Source organism: Oryza glaberrima, chromosome 10 (genome assembly GCF_000147395.1).
Source record: "Oryza glaberrima chromosome 10, OglaRS2, whole genome shotgun sequence".
NCBI lineage: Eukaryota > Viridiplantae > Streptophyta > Magnoliopsida > Poales > Poaceae > Oryza > Oryza glaberrima.
The window spans coordinates 6,084,912-6,107,852 of NC_068335.1; the positions used below are offsets into that span (position 1 = coordinate 6,084,912).

General features: G+C 41.4%; 1 protein-coding gene and 1 pseudogene across 1 annotated transcript; both read right to left on the reverse strand.

Moving 5' to 3' along the window:
* Window positions 1-9,914: 9,914 nt before the first annotated feature.
* On the reverse strand, window positions 9,915-13,210 carry LOC127786270 (uncharacterized; annotated as a pseudogene).
* Window positions 13,211-15,407: 2,197 nt separating this feature from the next.
* Window positions 15,408-16,215, reverse strand: LOC127753440 (pectinesterase inhibitor 7-like). Its single transcript, XM_052278922.1, has one exon. The coding sequence runs from the start codon at window positions 16,182-16,184 to the stop codon at window positions 15,474-15,476; it is 711 nt and encodes a 236-aa protein (XP_052134882.1). The 5' UTR covers window positions 16,185-16,215; the 3' UTR covers window positions 15,408-15,473.
* Between the last annotated feature and the right edge of the window lie 6,726 nt (window positions 16,216-22,941).

Below are 22,941 nucleotides of genomic sequence, written 5' to 3' on the forward strand. Positions count from 1 at the left end.
GCGGCGGTTAGACCGGCCTCGGGGCAATTTTGCGCGAAATTCAACTCAGACTTTTGTCAAGCAAAAAGGTAATTTTTCAGGTAAGTCTGATTCTGATTTTGTCAGTGCATTTGTACTACTGGTTCTACAGGTTGTGTGACTCAGTGTTTGGTTCCAAAATTTCTCATTTCTAACCCCAACATGGAGGCCTCGACATCTTCTCGTTCGTAGGTATTTTGGCGGCATACTCCCCGTGAGTGTTCAATTTTGAGATGAGGATTGCTTCTCAAGGTAACATCAATTTACTTCTGGGTTGACATATATTTGGTTCTACTTTTCTTAATTATTAGCCTTTCATGTGCTAGTGTTTGAGGTAGTAGTTTTTGTTAATACAAGTGTATACATGTCAATTCATGAGAATCTTGGTGATATCATTGGCAATTGGATGTTTTTTTCAAAATCTTTGATTTCTTCTTGATTTTTGTTCGGGGAGAATTGGAGGTTATTTTGAGGGGGAGTTAGTGCTTATTCGTGAATCCTTTTGGCATGATTTGAGGGGGAGTTTGTACCTCATGGTTTTATCAAGCAAAAATACAACAATGAAAAAAAATTGCAAAAAGAGAGCTTTGTTATATACATATGGTATTTTCTTGTGCATGCTAGCAATACTTTCAAGGTTTATTTGTCTCTAGCATAGCTTGTATGTATTCTAGTCTTTTCATGAGATTTAGATTTTGCTTTTAAGGGAGATGATGCATGACACTTAAATTCTATACTTGAATTAAGAAAATATGCTAGCATATGGTTTGATTTCTAAATGCTCTATACATATGCTTTATTGACTTGTTATTCCTCAAATAGCTTTAATTGCTCATTGTGAAAAAGAGAATAAAATATATGAAAAAATGAATACCAAATCCTTGGAAACAGTCTTGACGACAAGGACGTATTCGATGTGAGCAAAATAATAGGTGCCGAATTCCTGGAAATAGTCTTGACGACAGGGACGTAACCGGAATAAAAAAAGAAAAAGTATGAGCAAAAAGGCTCAAGAAAAGGTTGAAAAAATTCTCTTGGTTATTTTGTGCTAAAAGGTTATTTGAGAAAGAGTGATAAATGCAATAGGTATATGTGTTTAGTATTTATTCTTCAACCTATGTGCTTGTAAAGATGTTGCATTATAAATCGTATGAAATCATGAATTTTGATTGTTGATTCAAGCTTAATTGTAAAATCTTTGGTTCATGATTCAAGCTTAATGCATGCTTGTCCTGTTATAGATGGGTTCATCTTCTTTTTATTGCAACACATGACTTGATATGCTATATGTATGCTAAGCTCTTGAACATTAATGAACATAATTCCTATGCTTAATGAATTCATTGTCAAAAGGGGGAGAAATAATGAGTAATGTGAAAATTTTTGGTTTTTTAAGAGAAGCAAGGGGAGAAGAGAAGAGTTTTTGAGAAGAGCATGTTTTTTTGGTTCAACTGGGAATTTCTTTCTTTTAAAAAGGGGGAGAAGTTTTCTTTTGGATTTTTGAGAGCACGATGTGTACATTTGTACGAAGTGTGCTTTTAACCACTTTTGTTTTTATTTTTCCACACACCAAATCATTTTTGATGAGGTTTGCCAATGTGTTCATCAAGGGGGAGATTGTAAGATCAAAATGTGTTTTGTTTCTTATTCTGTGATGAATAATTGGCATATGTGATTATTGGTTTTTATATTTGGAGATTATCGTCGAACTGGTTTTGTAGATAATCACTTTTCAGGAGATGATCGGATTCACTGTTATTTTATGTGAACGGTCTGACCGGGCAGAGGTTGCCGGTTAGACCGGCGCTTTGTGTGTGGTCAGACCGGCCGGCCCGCGGTCTGATTGGCCGACGCTATGTCAAATTTGGAAGGAGTCCAAATTTACTACGATTGGTTATGTAAAGTTTCTTTCTTGTACTAGAGGGTTTCCTAAGGTATTTAGGACTCTTAGTATGAGTTTGGTTCGTGGCTTTAGGCTGCCTACCTCATGTATAAATAGAGGGGGAGCGTGAGGTTTCCCGGAATCTCTTTTTGTGTCGCTTTTCATAGCGTTGTGTTTTAGGGTTTCGAGTTTAGTCGAGATTTTTTGTAAGGAGTGCTGTTGTTGCACTTTGTAAACACAGAGAGAAGTAATAAAGTTGTCATCTACTTTGAGAGTTCTTCGATTTGTGTTTCATCGGGTGCGGCGGTCTAACCGGCGACTCAACAGCGGTTCGACCGGCGGCAAGCGGTGGTCAGACTGGCAGCGCTAAGGCGGTTAGACCGGCGGCGACTTCACACGCGGCAGGCGATCTTCAGGCGGTTGGATCGAGTAATCAACACCGGTTAGACCGGCGGCACGAGCGCGGTCAGACCGGCGGATCAACCTCGGTCAGACTGATCTACATCGAATTTGAGAGTAACTTTTATTTCCGCTAAAAGTTTGGCTTTTTGGGTATACCAACCATTCACCCCCCTCTGGTTGGCTTAGTTCTTGTGATTCGATCCTACATCTCTTCTGCCTGCGCTATTAGGACGAGCTGAGGAACAGATCCATCTCTCTGGACGAACCATCTCCATTGCCGGTTAACCATCTCTCTGTGCCTGTGCTGCTCTCTTTTTCCCTAGTTCTGATCGCTTGCGCGCACAAGTGATTGGGACGAGCAGGGCCTCCGGAACCACACCCTTGCCTAAGATCTGCACGGGATAGGCGGGTGATCAGGCTTTTGGGGAGTGCTTCCGCACGATTGCTCTCTTCGTCGTCGTTTGGTTCATTCTGCATTGCGATATCTAGACATGGTATAACATCCTTCTGCTATTTCATTCTGTTAAATTTGTCAGTCGCAATGTTATTGCGTTGTCTCAATGTTGATGCTTATTTTACCTTAAGCATGTTTGCTTGTGGTCGTCTTTTTTCAAATTTTTGTTGTGCAAGACTTGTGGATGTTGGGGTGAGGGGTTTATTCTAATTCTCTTAGAGTTCTTTTCTCTCTTATTTAATTAAATGATGTGTATATCTTCTGTGCGTTCGAAAAAAATGTGTATATAACAAAATAAAATAGAAGAAGGTCCGGGAATGGAGATCCAAGCTTTTCCACAGGGGCAGTAATTCAGGAAAAGGTGTTCCGGAGGGTTATAAATCCTCGACCAACATCTCTTTTCATCCATGAGCATTTCGCATTGGTGGAGAAGCCCTTTGTAGTCCCGGTTTGTAACCCCCCTTTAGTCCTGGTTTGCAAACCGGGAGTACCAATCCGGGACTAAAGATCGCTATCTTTAGTCCCGGGTGAAATAACCGGGACTAAAGATCGATCTTTAGTCCCGGTTGGTAACACCAACCGGGATTAAAGATGGCTCAGCCAAACACCAACCGGGACTAAAGATCGAGCTGACCTTTTTTTTTTTGCATGGTCCTGTTGCTGCATGGTTTATATATATATATAAACCGTGCATATATATGTTTCAATACATATATATGCATACATATATATATATTATATTATATTATATTATATGTATATATGGTTCAGTACATATGTACATGCATAATATATATGTATATATATATATATATATATGACCAAAATATATTTACATTATAGAAAATGTGTACACATGCATATAGAAACATATGTAGTCATGTATTAATTACAATCCATTATATGTCCTAGCTAGCTACGATTTCGACGTAGTAGTAGTACTCGCTGCTAGCTCAGAAGCTAAGGACCGGTGAATTGTGTTTCCGTCGTAGTAGAATTCACCCTTGGGATCAAGGATTTCTTCGTTGATGAATCCCATGAGTTGTTCTTGAACCGCCGCGGTAAATTCCTTGTGTGTGGTCAGGTTATCCCTCATGCGAATAAACTATATGAATGTATGAAATTGATTAGTAATTAAACAAGAAATCGTTACGTAATGAAATTTTGAATTTATTTGTACGTACATCGAGCTCTCTTGTGGTGATGATTTGGTCTGCAAGGCAGTGGCAATACTCGCACACGTAGTAGCCGCACAAGTTAGTTCCCTGCTTTTGCTTTGCGCACTACAAATAAATGACAAATTAACGGCGTGAGATCTAATTAATATACACTTGAATGTATTAATTTGAATCGGAGAAATATAAATGTAGAGCATGTGTACTCACAGGAAATTTGAACCTCCGCCTAAGTCTTTCTCTCTAGTTGCCGCGGACCAAATGACGGAACCGATACCAAGCCCTACATGGAGTTTGAAGATATGATTCGTAGTAGAAATAATTAACATAACAAGAATTTCTTAATTAACAGAGGAACTTATGCCAGTACCTGTCTATAAGTTCGAAAACCTTGTCAAACGTAGACTCTTTTTTATCCATTGAGTCATATACGTTGACGGTGCAGGCCGACAGGTCGAAGAGTAAAAGCACCCAGTGGAATCTGCAATGTGCGTGGGATGCATTACATATGAAACACTTAGCAAGTTCGTACGGGAATGAAATTTGGTATGTAGGAAGACAGTAAAATTAAACTAACTCTGTGTTGTACGGCAACAGTATGAACGTCTTGTAATGCTGCACCTTCAGGAGATGGACGAGATTGTCCTCTGTTTCTTGTGGATATTGGTCGAGCATTGCGACGTTTACTCTCCGAGGGTCGATGAATCCAGTATCGAAAACCCTCCGCCGACGGGCCCTTTGAATCTTCATTCTACAACGATAAAAGGGAGTATTTTATTTTATATAGTTTACTTATATACAAGGACCTAATTAAATAAAGGAGACGTAGTAATTAAGAAATATAACTGAATGATATACTTACAAAATCCAGCAACTCATAATAGAGACGTCGAGGGCGTCCAGCTGGTATACTTCGTAGATTCCCTTGAAATTGATCCAGAGAATATCATCTCCTTGCAAGAAGTCCGGGTCCCTGATCCTCGCTCCGATCATCTCTCTACCGGTGGTGCTCATCTCCATGTACAGCTGATGGAACTTGTACATTTGTGTGGGTAGGGACTTCACCAGCTCGGGCTTGACAAGCGGTTTACCGAGTTCGTACATGTATTTCAATTCCGCCTTTTCTATTGGTTCAACTCCTAGCAATTGATCCGTAGTTAGACCGGTGTCAATAATAAATTCTTCTATCGTCATGTCTTCCCCGGTCACCAATGGCTCGATCTCCTGGTTTGGTTGCTCTCCAAGCTGAGGGACTGGTTTGGACTTTCCAGAAGATGCTTTCTTCAGCGTTCGCTCATAATCCGATAGCTTGATGGCCTCCTTGACAGGTGCAGACATACCCCTGAAGAAGTTCCTGACACTGGGGTCTATAGGAATCTTCTTTTCTGGACTTCGAGGCTTGAATTGTCTCTTGACTTCTGATGCAACGTAAGCGTCAAGCTCCTCTTGCGTGCAATCGTACCCCGGGTCCTTGTTCTTGGCGGCGTCAACTTTCGCCTTCTTCGTTGCCCTTATGTGGGCAGGCGGTGGAGCTGGGGGGGCCCTTGACTTTGAAGGTGCCGGAAGAGGAGCTTGCGGAGAAGTAGGTGTAGGAGCCCAAGGAGGAGTTGGTGCAGGATCCTGAGGAGCAGTCGGTGCTGGAGCCTGAGGTGGAGACGGTGCTAGCGGAGCATGAGGAGGAGACGGTGCAGGATCCTGAGGAGGAGATGGCGGAGCCAGAGGAGATGGTGCACGAGACGCCGCTTGTCGCCCAGGGAGGATGATGTACTGCCTGCGCCATAGAATAATGGCATGGCTTGTGTCTCGTAGATGCGTCTCACCGTCTCCTCCAGGGTAATCCAGCTCGAGGTCCTCGTACGCGCCTTCGACCAACTCAACTTCGACCATCGAGTATCCTGCTGGAATCGGCCTGCAGTGGTAAGTACCTGAAGGGTCCGTTGGGATGGCCATGCCCGACGCCACCTTCATGTTGTGAGAGATTATTTATTAGTAATCAACATATATAAGCAGCAACTAGCGGAATGGCTAAATCTAAAATATATAAACTACGAGCTTACCTTTATTGATAAGTTCTTGTAAGGAATATGCAGCTCACATGGTGTCCGCTGAGTGATGTCATCAACGGGACAGGTCGATTCGTCCTGTGTTTGCATGGCGTCCATGCTCTGTGATCCTACCTGCCCCGTTGAGCTGCTATGGTTTCCTGACGGGCTCACCATTGCATGAGGAATGGTCGGCTGGGGATCATGGGACCGATGTGCGGCCATGCGTTCATCAACCTTCCTTGCCACCTCCTCTTGCATGCTGAGTTCGTAGCTCGATACCCGGAACTCTAGATCTGCAATCTTCGTCTTAGTATCTCTCTTGCTCCTCATCCGACTCCTGTACGTGTGGATGTCCTCCTTGAAACCAATCTTCCAAGGAATCACCCCTTTCCCTCGTGTTCGTCCTGGATGCTCTGGAGTCTGCAGGGCGAGTGTTAGCTCGTCCCTATCTCTGTCCGGTCGGAACGTGCCCTGAGAGGAGGCTTCCACTGCATCTGTTAGTCGTCGTGCAGCTTCTCGTATCTGATCGCCGAAGACCAGTGAGCCATCAGCTGGGTTGAGCGTTCCACTGTGAGCATAGTACCAGAACTTCGATCGTTCCGGCAAATTGGCGGTTGCCGGTTCGACACCCCTCTCAATCAAGCTAGCCTCCATCTCCTCCCACTTCGGCATCGCGACGCTATAGCCTCCTGACCCCAAGTGGTGATGGTACTTCTTCTTGGCGGCATTTTCTTTGTTTCTTTCCATCATCGCCTGCCCTTGTTCACCTGTCTTATATGCAACGAACTCGTCCCAGTGATCCCTAAGCTTTGGGAATGTGTCAAAGTTCGGTGTCTGCCCCTTCAAGATATATTTCTTGTACAACTCTCCCTTGAAGCTCTGAACCTGTTCTGCCATTTTCTTCAGAGTCCACCTTTTCACTTTGTCCTCTGTACCCGCAGGAAGGGTGAATGTCTCGAGCATTGTGGTCCACAGCATCTCTTTCTCCGAATCTGGGACAAAGCTCTCATGATCTCCGCGTGCCCTTGTTCTTCGCCAGTACACCGTACTAATAGGCACGTTATCCCGCACAACCCAACCGCTGTGACGTACATAGTTCTTGGCGGCTCCGGCCGGGGCATTAGGACGTCCATCTTCTTCCACTTCCGTTATGATGTGCCGACCCTCAAGCTTCTTCGCTGCACCTCGTTGCCCGCGTGCCCTCTTCTGTCCAACGGAGGATTGACTATCACTAGCCTCCTCCTCCTGGTTCCCCTCCACATTCCTTTCCACGTGACCCTGCTGGTTCCCCTCCGCATCCCTCTCCACGTTCCCTTCCTCGTTCAAGTACTGGTTTGGATCCTCGTTCCCCTCTTCTTCATTCCAGTATTGGCTGCTTCCCTCCGCGATTGTATCATACAATATCTGTTCCTCATCGCGGTCAGCCATCTGTTGATACAAGAAACATCTGCTAAGTCACGAGACATTTATGTTTTAACAATCTAAGTCATGTATGCTAAGTGTAAATGTCGTACATTAGAACCCTACACAACCTTACGTGCTAAGTCTAATTACAAATCGTGATATAAGCTAAGTCTACGTATATTATACAACCCTAGCTAGTAAATAATTATATACTAAGTCTAATTACAAATAAAATAATCTTATATTAAAACCCAAATAATATTACATGCTAAGACTAAAATAGTCATGTATATGCTAAGTGTTTCATGCGTATATGCTAAGTCTAATTAAGACTACAATAGTCAATTGCTAGGAGTCGCACCAATTCCGTAGTCAATAATTACATACTAAGTCTAATTACAAATAAAGTAATCTTATATTAAAACTCAAATAATATTACATGCTAAGACTGAAAGAGTCATGTATGCTAAGTGTAACTGTCGTATATGCTAAGTCTAATTAAGACTAAAATTGTCAGTTGCTAGAAGTCGCACCAATTCCGTAGTCAATATTATATAGTAAGTCTAATTACAAATAAAATAATCTTATATTAAAACTCAAATAATATTACATGCTAAGACTAAAATAGTCATGTATGCTAAGTGTTTCGTGTGTATATGCTAAGTCTAATTAAGACTATAATAGTCAATTGCTAGGAGTCGCACCAATTCCGTAGTCAATAATTACATACTAAGTCTAATTTGCAATAAAATAATCTTATATTAAAACTCAAAGAATATTAGAACACTACACAATCTTATATGCTAAGTCTAATTACAAGTCTAATATTATTTGAGTGCATTACAAATATAACAATCATTTATATTATTACGTCACTTGCCTGCACGAATTCCTTCTAGGGCTAGCTCTTCCACTCCGGCTTGAGGGACGACTCCGACAACACGTCTTTTCTGCAAGATACAAAAAATATGTATTAGGATAAATGCGAAGTAACATATATATATATTACATTTCACGCTCACGTTCGTTCGCTCGTTCACGTTCCCTAGCTCGTTCACGTTCGTTCGCTCGTTCTCATTCATGTTCGTTCTCGTTCACATTAATTCGTTCGATCGTTCTCGTTCTACGTTGACGTGTTCGTTCTTGTTCACGTGTTCGTTAACGGCGGTGTGGCGGCATCGGGCCGGCGCTTGGCGCGGCAGCGTGGCGGCGGCGGCGGCGGCGGCATGGCGTTGCATGCGGCGGCGGCGGTGCGCGGCGGCGAAGGCGGCAGCGTGGCGTGGCGCCGGCGGCGAAGGCGGCGGCGTGGTGTGCCGGCGGCGGCGTGGCGCAGCGTCGGCGCGGCGTGGCGTCGTCGTGGCGCGGTGTCTCGTGGCGGGCGGCGCGACGGAGAGAGAGATCGAGATCGGAGATTGATGAAGGGAGAGGCGGCGGCGGCTCTCACCCCAGAGATGCGGCGGCGGCGGAGGAGGCGGAGGCGGCGGCGAGGACGATGAGCTCGAGACGACGGCGAGATACGGCGGCGTCGGCGCGGGGATTTGCCCTAGGCAGTGGCGGCAAAGGAGAGAGGCCGAGAGAGATCAATCGGCCGAAAACGTTAAGTGTTGGTGGAGAAGACGAGGGCGCACCGGGAAAATATATACCCCCGGATCTTTACTCCCGGTTGATGAGAACAACCGGGACTAAAGATATCTTTAGTCCCGGTTGTTAAGAACAATCGGGAGTAAAGAAAAGATCTTTACTCCCGGTTGTTCTCAACAACCGGGACTAAAGATATCTTTAGTCCCGGTTGTTCTCATCAACCGGGAGTAAAGATCTTTTCCCGCTATTTCCAAATTCTTTTTAAACCCGGTTAGGGTTAAGAACCGGGACTAAAGATTATAGCACTGCATATTATTTTCGCTTACATATGTGTTTCTAAAATAGAAGTTAATGTATTAACATTATTTAAAGTACAAAGATTAATGACAATTACTTCGAAAAATTATTTTTGTCTATAATAAATTAAGTGGATAAATCGTAATAAGCAAATATATGACTTAAAATTAATAAAAACTCCAATAATCATATATACTTAGCATATGAATGATATTATTAAATTGGTAAAAACTCTAATTAAGATATGTATGTACATACTGCATGATTTAAAATTAATAAAAATTGTAATCATCATATATACTTAGCGTAGGAATTATATTAAATTAAATGTTAAAAACTCTAATTAACATATGTAAATGCCACATGCATGATTTAAACCTTTTAAAAATTCGAATAGTCATATATAAGTAGCATATGAAAGATAGTAAATTAAATTGTGAAAAACTCTAATTAACATCTGTAAATGCCACATGAATGATTTAATACTTTTAAAAATTCTCTAGTCAATTATAATTAGCATATGAATGATAGTCAATTAAATGTAGCATATGAATGATAGTAAATTATGCCATACATCAATTGATTTATATGGATAATCAATACATCCAAAATAGTTTACATCGTGTACACAATAATTACGGCATTACATCGGCGGTGACGGTTGACCGCACATACTTTCTCCTCACTATTGTTCCCTCCTTGTGATCGCTGCGTGAGTAAGGGGTGTCTTCATTTGATAGGAGGATGCTAGGGTCAATCATCACCGTGAAAGGGGGTTGCCCATCCAACTGATCGTAATCCTCGTCAGTCTTGTCCTCAACTCCGACGATTTTTCTTTTGCCTGTGAGAACCACTTGACGCTTTGGCTCGTCAGGCCCTCTGCCCTTCTTTCCTTTGCTGGACATGTCCTTCACGAAAAAGACTTGCGTTACATCATTGGCAAGGACAAAAGGTTCGTCCGAGTATCCAACCTTGTTAAGGTCAACAGTTGTCATACCACTGTCATCAATCATTACGCCTCCACCAGTCAACCTAACCCATTGGCACCGGAACAAAGGAACCTTGAGAGGACCATAGTCAAGTTCCCATATATCCTCGATGGCACCGTAATACGTGGCAGTTGTTCCATCGTGTCCCATGGCATTGACACGAACAGCGCTGTTTTGGTTCGTGCTCTTCATGTCTTGGGCTCTCGTGTAGAATGTGTACCCATTGATCTCATATCCCTGGAATGTCGCGATCGACACAGACGGTCCCCTCGCTAGGAAGGCAAGTTGTTGGTTGATCGACTCGTTACCCATGAGATGTTGTCGTAACCACGTGGGGAAAGTATCAATGTGATGCTGTGTAATCCATGCATCGGACTTACCGATGTTCCTGGCGTGAACTAGAGCCAAGTGCTCCTCGATGTAAGGAGCTACCAATGAAGAGTGTTGCAGAACAGTGAAATGGGCTTTACGGAATAAATTGTTGTCTACCGTCATTATTGCTTTCCTTCCGAGAGTTCCCTTTCCCCGTAGTCTTCCTTCATGGCGTGATTCAGGTACCCCGATTGGGCAAAGGTCTTCGATAAATTCTACGCAAAATTCGATGACCTCCTCTGTTCCATAACCCTTGGCGATGCTTGCCTCTGGACGAGCACGGTTACGAATATACTTCTTCAGAACGCCCATGTACCTCTCGAAAGGAAACATGTTGTGTAGGTACACAGCCCCGAGAATACGGATCTCTTTCACAAGGTGACAAAGCAGATGCGTCATTATATTGAAAAATGAAGGTGGAAATATCAACTCAAAACTGACGAGACATTGCACCACTTCATTTTGAAGGGCTTCTAATCTATCCGAATCGATGACCTTCTGCGAAATTGCGTTCATGAATGCACATAGCTTTGTTATTGTTGCCCGGACATTGTCTGGAAGGATACCCCTTATTACAACTGGTAGCAGTTGTGTCATCAACACGTGACAGTCATGAGACTTTAGGTTTGTGAACTTCTTCTCCTTCGTGCTTATTATTCGCTTGATATTCGTGGAGTATCCAGATGGTACCTTTATACTCTCCAAGCATTCAAACATAGTTTCCTTCTCTGCCTTGCTAAGAGTGTAGCTGGCTGGACTCAAGTAATGGCTTCCTTTCTCCTTTGGTTCCGGGTGAAGGTCGCCGCGTTGTTCCGTATGCTTCAGATCATTACGTGCTTCCAGTGTATCTTTCGACTTTCTGTATACACCTAGGAAGCCAAGAAGGTTTACGCAAAGGTTCTTAGTGAGGTGCATCACGTCGATTGCGTGGCGTACGTCCAAGAATTCCCAATATGGTAACTCCCAAAATATAGAGTTCTTTTTCCACATCACCACGTGACCATCTTCGCTCTCTATAGGCTGGCTTCCAGGCCCCTTTCCGAACACTACTTTAAGATCTTTAACCATAGCAAACACTGTTTTCCCGCTGCGATGTTTAGGCTTCGTACGGTGGTTGGCCTTATGTTCAAAGTGCTTGCCTTTCTTCCGTACCGGGTGGTTTGCTGTAAGGAATCGACGATGACCCATGTATACAACCTTCCTACAGTGCTTAAGATACGAACTTTCTGTTTCATCAATACAGTGAGTGCAAGCCTTGTACCTCTTGTTGGACTGTCCGGATAGGTTGCTAAGTGCAGGCCAATCGTTGATGGTTACGAACAGCAGCGCTTGTAGGTTAAACTCCACCTGTTTGTCCTCGTCCCACATGGGGACACCTTCCTTCTTCCACAACTGTTTAAGATCTTCGACCAGTGGTCTTAGGTACACATTGATGTCGTTACCAGGTTGCTTGGGGCCTTGAATAATAATCGGCATCATTATGTACTTCCTCTTCATGCATAGCCAGGGGGGGATGTTGTAGATACACATCGTAACGGGCCAAGTGCTATGGCCGCTGCTCATCTCTCCAAAAGGATTCATGCCATCCGTACTCAAACCAAACCGTATGTTTCGTGCGTCCTTTCCAAATTCTTTAAATTTTCTGTCGATGTTTCGCCACTGCGAACCATCGGCGGGGTGTCTCAGCATCCCGTCCTGTTGACGCTCTTCAGCGTGCCATCGCAACATTCTAGCATTCCCCTTGTTCCTGAACAAACGCCTTAGCCGTGGTATTATAGGGAAATACCACATCACCTTAGCAGGAATTCTCTTCTTTGTTAGCTGCCCGTCAACTTCTCCTGGATCGTCTCGTCTAATATTTTATCGTAGTGCTTTGCAAACAGGGCATGCTTCTAGGTTCTCATACTCCTCACCGCGATATAGGATACAATCATTCGGACATGCGTGAATCTTATGAACTTCCAGTCCTAACGGGCAGACTATCTTCTTAGCCTCGTACGTTGTCTCGGGCAATTTGTTTCCCCCCGGAAGAATGTTCTTGACGAGTTTCAATAAATCGCCAAATGCCTTGTCACTAACCCCATTTTTTGCTTTCCATTGCAAGAACTCCAGAGTGGTATCCAACTTTTTGTGCCCCTGCTCGCAACCTGGGTACATCGAAGTTTTGTGGTCCTCCAACATCTTGTCCAATTTATGGGCCTCCTTTTCACTTTCGCAGTCCTCCCTAGCGTCCTGCAACATCTGACCAAGATCATCCGCAACGTCGTTACCATCAGCAGCTATTTCCTCCTCACCCGTTTGATTTTCTTCAAATCCAACATACTGAGCAAAGTCCGGAATATTGTTGTCTTCCATTTCATCTTCTTCCATTTCAACAGCTTGCTCTCCGTGGGATGTCCAACAATTATAGCTTGGCATGAACCCCGACTCAAACAAGTGGAAATGAATAATCCGGATGCAGAATACTTCTTCTGATTCTTACAATTATTGCATGGACAATAAATAAAACCCCTTTGCCTGTTAGCTTCGGCCACTCTCAAAAAATAGTGCACGCCGTAAATAAACTCTTTGGACCGCCGGTCAGCGTACATCCATTGCCGATCCATCTACATGAGTCAAAAAAAACCGTACACAAATAATTATTCTTACAATAATGACAGTCATACAATAATTATAAGATATGTTTATTCATACAAAAATCATAAAATATTACACCAAATAATTCTTAAAAACTATGTGTAAAGTTTTAATCTAATTTTAATGTGTTTTACTTCTTTTAATTTTCATTTTAGTTTGTTTTCTATTATTTAAGATTAACTTTCACTAGAGTTTTCCTTCTCAACTATTTTATAAAACCTTGCTTAGCAAATGAACTAAATTTCTATATATTCTTTCTTCCCCACACACATTTTCTCTCTCATCAACTTACAACTAAATTTTGGAGACAAAAAAAGTGTGCAAAACATAGGTACAAATGTAGTATGACAAAAAAAAACATTGGAGGATGAAGTTGTAAACCTTTTAGGCACCTCCGATTTGTATGTAATCACCAAAATAAATTCAATAGAAATTTTGGCATGACCTCTCCTCTTTTTTGAAGAAATTTTGAAGCTTGCTCAGGCAGCTGGAGTAGGAAGAAGACATATATATAGGGGTGGGATTTTGCTACCAACCGGGGCTAAAGATCACCAGGATCTTTAGCCCCGGTTGGTAATACCAATCGGAACTAAAGTTACGATCTTTAGTCCCGGTTGGTATTCCCGGGGGGGCCTGACATGTCCTGACAGCATTCGAACCGGAACTAAAGATGATCTTTAGTCCGGTTGGTGTTACCAACCGGGACTAAAAATCAAATATGCCCGTTACCTTTTTGAACCGGGACTAAAAATCATCTTTAGCCAGGTTTTTATTGCATCCGGGACTATTGTGGAAATCGGCCGACGAAAGATGGTTTCTCCAGCAGTGTCGTATGCTGCTTCCAAAGTACATTTGTGCAATGAATATTAATTCAATCGGAAAGACAATCTCTTTGGAGACAAAAGTGAGTGTACAAGGACATTTTTTAGTCAGATCACCATACTCGAGCCTAATCATTAATATTTAAAGAATTGTGCACGCCATACTCTCTTAAGGATTTATAATGCACTCCAATTGGAGGACACATGTGTACATGTAGCTGGCCTGGTCTAGAAAATCATTAACGATGCAAAGATAGCCGCGCCAGATCAATATTCCAACATGTAAGCAGCCCAGGCGTCCTAAACAATTACTCCTAGCAACCGGAATATGATCTGCTAGTACAATATGTGCTCAGGACTGCAGATTGATCAGATTCTAATATAATAATCGTTTGGATTTGCATGTATGTGGTAGTACAATACGTTTCTATGCCCAAAGTGAATATAGCTCAATCCGTAAACTACACAAAAGTTCAAGATATAGACTTGATACGGGTGCTCATATTTACGTCTAAATATCCTTCTAATGTTAGGCGACGCACCCGTTTATAATAAGATACTCATGGTGACTTTGCTAATTTCAACATATTGATATCCAGTCCTTCAAAAATACTCATGTGGGCAGAATGTGTATGTGTATGCTCATAGAATAAGTGCATGCATTGTGAGTGTTTGTGTTTGTAATGTGTTTCTTTTTTTAAATAAAGAAGAATAGGTTTCTCTGTTGCAAAGACATTTCACATGTTACTTTCTTGGGGCTGTTTAGTTCCCTAAAAACTTTTCTTAAAAACATCAATCTTTGGACACATGTATGGAGCATTAAATATAGATAAAAAAACTAATTGCACAGTTTGCATGTAAACCGCGAGACGAATCTTTTGAGCCTAATTAGTCCATAATTAGCCATAAGTGCTGCAGTAATCCACATATGCTAATGATGGATTAACTAGGCCCAAAAGATTCGTCTCGCGGTTTCCAGGCGAGTTATGAAATTAGTTTTTTCATTCGTGTCTAAAAACCCCTTCCGACATCCAGTTAAACATCCGATGTGACACCCAAAAATTTTCATTTCACCAACTAAACCGTCCCAAGAGTCTATCAATGTCTGTATGTCACAGCACACCAAACTATCACCGCACCCGCACCACGCACCAATAATGACTTATTTAGACTAGCGATTGTTCTTGTAAAAAACATTTTCCATAACTATTGTCCAGATACTATGCTTTCTCTTGTTAATTGTTAATTTGTTATATTCTTAAACAAATAAAAGATAAGCAAATTAATCTTCTGCAGGTTTGGCGTATTTAGTTGAATCTGCACCGTCGATTGAAATTGAAATTGATATATCTTAAACATGACACTGTACAAGTGTACAACACTGTGTCAATCGCATTCATAACGGAATGCCATTGACAAGCGCAAGTGCGTTGCTGGTGTGCTGCGTCACGCTCGCCACGCCGGCGGCGACCTCCTTCCCGGCCGGCGACGCCGTGGCGGCAGCGCCGGCTTCCTCGAAACCGTCGGAGCACGTCCCTTCGTTCGTCATCGCTGCGCTGAGCCACGTCTTCGCGTTGGAGAGCTGCCACCTCGCCTGCCTGCTCCCGCCGGACGTCGACGTCTCCGTCGAGGCGGCCGTGTCCGCGTCCAGCCGTGTGAGCTCCGCCGACGACCGCTTCGCCAGGTTAGCCGCCGCCGAGATGGTGCTCGCGCAGTCGTGCAGCGCGGCGTCCACGCGAGCCGCGCCACCACCGCTGCTGGCCGCGGCTTCCTCCGAGCCGCCGCCGCGGTGGAGGAGCATGTCCTTGACGCGTGCGGAGAAGGCGCGGAGGTGGGCGGCGGCGACGTCGGCCGCGGCGACGGCGAGCTTGACGTGGCTGGTCTGGAACGTGGAGGCGTAGGGGAGGAGGGAGTCGTAGCAGACTTCCGGGTACCGCGTGGTCGCGCAGCGGGCGCGGAGGAACGACGAGGACGAGGTAGACTCGGTGGTGGTGGTGGAGCACGGCGCGGCTGCCTCTGCGGCGGCGGCTTGTGTGGCTGAGGCGGCGGCCATGGTGAGAAGTAAGAAGAGGCAGAGGGAAATGGCACAAGGTGGTGGAGGTGCCATGAGTAGTGGAATTGGTTTGCAGGCACCTTCGTGTCGGAGTTGACGGTTTGACGTGAAAATTATAGGGGAGTCTTTAGAGGGCTTAAATAGGGAGGATCACAAGAGTATACATGGCTTCTGTCAGTGACAAGCACAGTTCAGTTGCTAGCGGACACCGGCCATATATATCTATGCAATCACGCTTTAGCTAAATGCCTTCTGGCCCGATGATACATGTAATTTTATCTCACATCTTATTATCTTATTGGTGCCGACTCTATAACTGAGTAAAATATCTCCCTTTCCAAAAAAATTATCTGTTCAATCAAAACATAAGTTGATAAAAAAGAGAGAATTTCAATAAAAAAAGGGAGAGAGAATTCACTTATATTCCAATACTGTCGTCGTGTTGAGGCTTGGGTAGCAATATACTTTTTTAATTGAACTAGACTCCTGTCTATCATAAAAAACGAGTATGGATCCATATATTGTGGTATTGGGTTGATTGTACTGAGAGTCTAAAGTCTGGTATAAAATGTATACAATGGGTATAGATAAACATAGACTCTAAACAGATCAATTCGAACATAATATTCGTGTGACTATTACATATTTGATCTAATATTCTCCTACGGTCCAAGCACGCGTAACACTGATACTTATAAAGAAACTGACAAAGAGTGCCCAATGATGGTATGCCTTATGCCATTGCTAATATAAGGTAGCCGAAGTGAAGAACACGAAGTAGCTATAGTCAACGAAGCCATGCATAGCGTATTCGTCTTAGATGTAGCTAAAGTTGGAGTGCCACTTACGATGTAGCTAAGTCACACAACACTCAAGAGGAGCCATTGAATGGTGGCAGGTGCACAAGATGCTACCATGGACCAAGGTATGCAACAGTGTGCTTAAGACAAAGAAGAAGACATGGATACGATCACGAGTACTGTTGTTGACAAAGATGACACCAAAACCGTTGAGGACAACATGACACACCAAGTTTGCTAGGCTCAGATGCAACTCAAGGAACATGTGCGTAGTAGTGTTGCTAATATCGAGTGGCAAGGATGGAGACCACCATGAACCTTGGACCATTTTCAAAGGGACCAGCAGCGAAAGTCTCCTGGACGGTCATGGTGTGCATGGTGATGTAGAAAGAGAATTTTCAATGCAGCCCGCTGTTTTAGGAGAACAAAGGTAGTCAAAAAGGTGATGAGGTATAGCGGACAAAGGCAAAGGAGAAGGGCGAACGACCAGGAATGGTAATCTTTGTAATTATACAAAGGCTGGACCACCGGCCTATAGTAGCAATTTTGGTAGTTTGAAGAAGACGTAGTGGTGTTGCTTAAAAAAGACAATGACCCTAAGTGGTTGGCGATGACAAATACAGCAGCTGGAGAGCATTTTTCCTATTGTGGTCCACAATACCAGCGAGTCAATCAGCGCTCGCAACGTCCCCTATGTTCCCATCTATCTTCCTCCACTTCATACGCAGGAATGAAACTTAGAAAGCAAAGGAAACAACTCTAGGTCTATGGTCAGCAGGATGGACATGCACGTTGGCAGATTTGGCTTGCTACACGATGTGGTGATAGAGACCGCTGGCGCCTCCCTCCATCAACAAGGAGGCTAGAGGAGCTTGGTGAAGATGGTGGGCACGGAGGGTCTAGCGCAGAGATGAGTGAGGTAACACACAACAACTACCATGGAGGCTCGTATGACCGATGGCATGGCCTAGAGAAGAGCACTAGGACACAGCGCGTGCCTGAAGGGCCGGCGACAAGGACCTAGATCTACAGTAGTGCAAAGTATCCAGGATAGAAGCTCCGGCGGAGGAGGAACAAGACTGCTAGAGCTCCGGTTGGTGCAACTACAGGGAAAGGCCGACCATTAGCAGTGACGGAACTCGTGGGCCATGGCACAAACACTGCGTGATGTAACGTGGGGAGACGAAGCTGAGGCGCTGGCCTTCAGATCCATGGCATCAAAGGCAAACAAAGGGACAACTTCTACCTACTGAACAATGTGACTTAGGTCAACAATGCGAAGATGAACTACTATCGGCAAAAAATGGTGAGGAATAGAGGGATGCCCCTAGAAGATCGATCCTCTTGAGGCAGCGGCAGTGGAAGCATGAGAGCTACGGAAGATGGGTATTGTGTAATCCGATTGATTATCTTGCGCTTCTGAAGCTAGTATAAATAGTGTACAAAGGATGTAATTGAAGATAGTAAGGGCTATATACACAAATCGATCCTATCCAAATAATCATGTAACTACCATTTGATTTCCATCCTAATGATCATTAATGGACAACTCCTGATTGTGATACCCGCGCTTTGTAGCGGAATGTATAGACAAATGTATGTTATCTTTTATTGAAATAATATGAAAATTGGGATGATGATTTGACATTCTTATATTTTAAACTCCATACTACAATAATCTATTATCTATTATATACTAAAAGTCCATTAAACTTCCTACAAACGCTCTCAAGTTACCACATGGCGCTCTAATAAATTAGAGAAAATCCTAGAAAATCTGAGAAAAAAGCAAAACATCCGCACGTTGATTTTCATTAAAATTGGTGGTCCAATATTATAAGCCGTTAGATTATATTTGTCTTAAAGCTAACCGCACTACAACTATTGTCCCACCGGACTCTCACATCCCGATAGGTACGTACATGATGTACGTATGTATCGCAACAAAAAAAAACACGCCGCTCTCCTTCCTTTTGTATCCTCTTTTTTTTTTCCTTGTATATAGTTTCTTTGGAATATAAATGCATACATATATATGTCTTATTTTTGGCTTGGTACTTTGTAAAAAGGAGAAGGGTTAATGCAAAATATAAGTACACTGTAACCGTGTAAGGTAAATATTATGTCTATATTTGCGGACAACTAGCTACTAAGCTCATAACTAAAATATCACACCAGCGTTAAATCTAGGTCTTTACAAACATATATAAATTATATCATCATATCGCTCTTTCCAAATATACATACCTAAATTAGAAATGCAATATTTTAAAATAAAGTTTACACCCATTATATATATAACCATTTATTATCTATTATATACTAAAAGTCCATTAAACTTCTAGCAAACACTCTCAAGCTGCCACGCGGGACTCCTATAATCATTCCTAAGATATTACATGACACTCTAATAAATTATAGAAAATCATATAAATTTTGGGCCACATGGGACTTCCATGATCGCTCCTAAACCACAGCACGTGACACTCTAATAAATTAGAGAAAATCATATAAATTTTGAGAAAAAAACATATGTAACGTTTATTTTAACTTAAATTGGTAGGTCTAATATTATAAACTATTAGATTAAATTAATATTACAACAACCTAGATATTAGAAATTAGAAGTATATACGGTCACACCTGTACGTACGTGCATATGCTCTCTCCCACCCACTGGCCCAAATTGCAAGTACACATATACATAGTACGTATATGTTTCTTCCTTCCTCTAATCATCCCTCTCTCCTACTTATATAATCCTATTATATAGCTAATAAAATTTGAAGGGTAGAAACCAATACTCTTCCAGTCCATCACAGTATATGAATTCGTTCATTTTCACTAAAATGGGTGGGTCCAATATTTTATACCATTAGATTAGATCTATTATTAAAAAAAGTAACACCTTCCTCATATATCCATATACATGAGGACAAATATCTTATTGTGGACCTGGGCAAAAAATACTTCTTACGTACTGTTAACAGTGAAATTTGGTAATCGGCAAAGACATCATCAGCTTAGAGTCATTATCGGCTGCAGCATCTCGGAATCAGCCGATAGGAGTTATCAAGTCGCCAACAGTCGGATTCCTGCTATATTCGGCTAAGGAAATCAATCTACTAAAGGAAGCTTATCCATAAGTGACCGAGTTTAAAGAGAATGCGGCATGGAAGTTATCTATTAAATAGGGATAGTTTGTTAGTTTCCTTTTATCTTTAGGAAAGTGTGTTTACTGTCCTATAATGACTTTATCTTTTCCTTTTATCTTTAGGAAGGTTTCTTTCTTGTCCGACAAGGACTTGTATCAACCCATGGGTATAAATATGTACACCCGGGGTCATTGTAATCTATCTTCACGATCAATACAATTCGGCGCATCTCCACCCTTTTTACTTCTACTTTTGTTTTTATGTTCCGGCGGAACTTGGCACCCGACGCGGGGTTGCATCGTCTTCGATCTCCGGTGAAGGGATAAGTCCAATGTTCCGTCGGTCCAGGCAATTGTATCATCTACATCGGCGTTGTTCAAGGCTGCATCAGTACATTCGACCTCTTGGATTGCTCTGGTTTGGATGATATATTTGCCTACCTATTTATCATATGTCTATGTTAATCACGTCTTAGCATATCAATTTAGCTCTATCGGCTACTTCTTGTTTTAGGGTTTCTGTCGGTATCGGCTAAATCGCGTTGCTAGATTAGATTAGCTTAGACATCTACCACCCTGAAAACTCAATCAACGGCTTGATTGTCGATCTAGATATTATGTTTTTTTTCATACTTAGTGCTGCATCAGTTTAGTTTGATCTACTAAGTCGTACTTAGAACCATAATCTCTAGCCTGCTTCTTGATTGCCAATAAGGGTTTCATCGGGGTTTCAGCCGGTGAGTTATCTGGACGTTGCATCGGCTCGTAAGGATTGCATATACATATAAGTTGGATTTAGCCGATGACAACAAAGGTTTCACTGTTTAATCTAATCTTGTAGGTTTCATGACATCGGACCTCCAGCCGATGTGTGCTTTAACCTTCGGATCGATGCTTATTTATCATATCATTATTTGCCGATTGGTTTATACTGGATTATATTGTTATTTTATTACATCATCATCAGCCGATTACCTTTATATCATCATCTACATTGGACATATAGCCGATTGCTTAAATCCTATCGCTATCGGCTGGTATCGGCATCGGCTATCATCGGCTATTGGCTGGAACTACTCCATCGGCTTGTCAGCCGATCGGCTGTTTTGATCTACTATTTGTATATCTTGTCAGTTGCAGGATAAAACTGACTAGCACGCCCGCATCTCATCATATTTGGACATGCACAGGAGCTAAGCGGATCTCCTAGGCCAGTGTGTTCGATTTTCTCGTCAACACGTACGTATAATTGAAGAAAGAAATAAAGTATTTATTACTTACTACTGTTCGCCACAAGAAAAATAAACCATAAGCGCATATATACTACGTGTACAATTGGGAAAAAAGGTCGATGTGTTCTAAAATAATATTTCTACAATTTAAAGATAAAATATATTACTCTACAATTTCTACAACTTACACAGTTGAACTTGATCTATATATAATTCAAATATAAAATATCCAATCAATGCTCTTTAAATGTTCTATATTTTAAATTATTTTAAAATTACATATCTACTTTATTATGTATATTTATTTAATTAAATATACTACTAATATCTATGGTCCTAAATACATCACAATACATGCAGCCGACGTGTAATAGTTAATGTTATAATAATTTTTAAATAATTTTACATCATATTTTAGTTTTGGGTCTTAGATACCACTACAGGAATATATAACACTAATTTAAATCTACATATGTGAAAAAAATGAAAATAACATAATTTAGTTGTTTTTAAGTAGATATGATTTAATTTTAATTTGTCAAAAAATTGGAATTTTTTAAGACTATTTGATTGGTATTTGAGAAGTGAGAGAATAAATGCAACATAGATGTGAAAATAATTATCAAAAATATTTCCAGCATATGATTTTGCTATATATAATACAACTCCTTAATCCATCTTGATATTTATGGTCATTATGTATGTTTTTTCTTTGCTATATAGTTTTGATAACAAATAAATAATCAAGTAACATGTGCGTAATAAACTACTCATACATGATATATTTTCTTATAGTTGAGAAATTCTAACATGTAATGTATAGTTGATGGAGGTATGTCATACACCATACTGACGTCGCCAGAAATATACTACAATGAATTAATTATTGTAATAAGTTTGAAAAATATAAATATATTCTTCAAATTAGTAAAGATGTCTCATGTGATTTTGAACAATAGGTGTTGAAAACAAACCTGACGTTACACTATAGATATTTGTCAAAATATAAACAATAATATAGTGCTTAGGAGATTATCATGGTAGTATTTTTTAAAAAAATGACTTTGTCCCGGTTACATATAAATTCCTCTATTGTTTTGGGATAAAATTTGACTCATCGAATTTATGTGACGAAGGGAGTACAAGCAATATAAGTCTATCTTTAATTAGATAGCTACGTTTTAATGAAAAATATTTTCATTAATATATAATAAATCCATAAAGTCATCTATAGCACACAATAAAAAATGTTAGTAAAATTTTGGAAACTGAAATGCTAAATATTCTAAAAAAGAATCACATATAGTACAAATATATATAAACCAACTCCATCATTGTGACACAATTTTTTCTTGGTTGTACAGTTTCAAATAATTTTAGTATAGAGTTTATACGTTGCAAGGATAATCAGAAGAAAAACATAACCAATGTCCAAACCTATTATTAACCAAAATATGTTTAAAATAGAGTCAAAAAATATTTCAACAATATCATCCTAACATTCGTAATAAAAACTAAAGCAACATTAAATAAGGTGCCTGCGCATATGCACGGGCTACTTTCCTAGTTGTAAATAACGTGTCATGCTTGTATGAGTTCTAAGATAGCTAGCAGGTGATGATGTG

Bases quoted from the DNA above. Each gene is read 5' to 3' on its own strand.
- LOC127753440 (XM_052278922.1), bottom strand. From the start codon at position 16,184: ATGGCACCTCCACCACCTTGTGCCATTTCCCTCTGCCTCTTCTTACTT.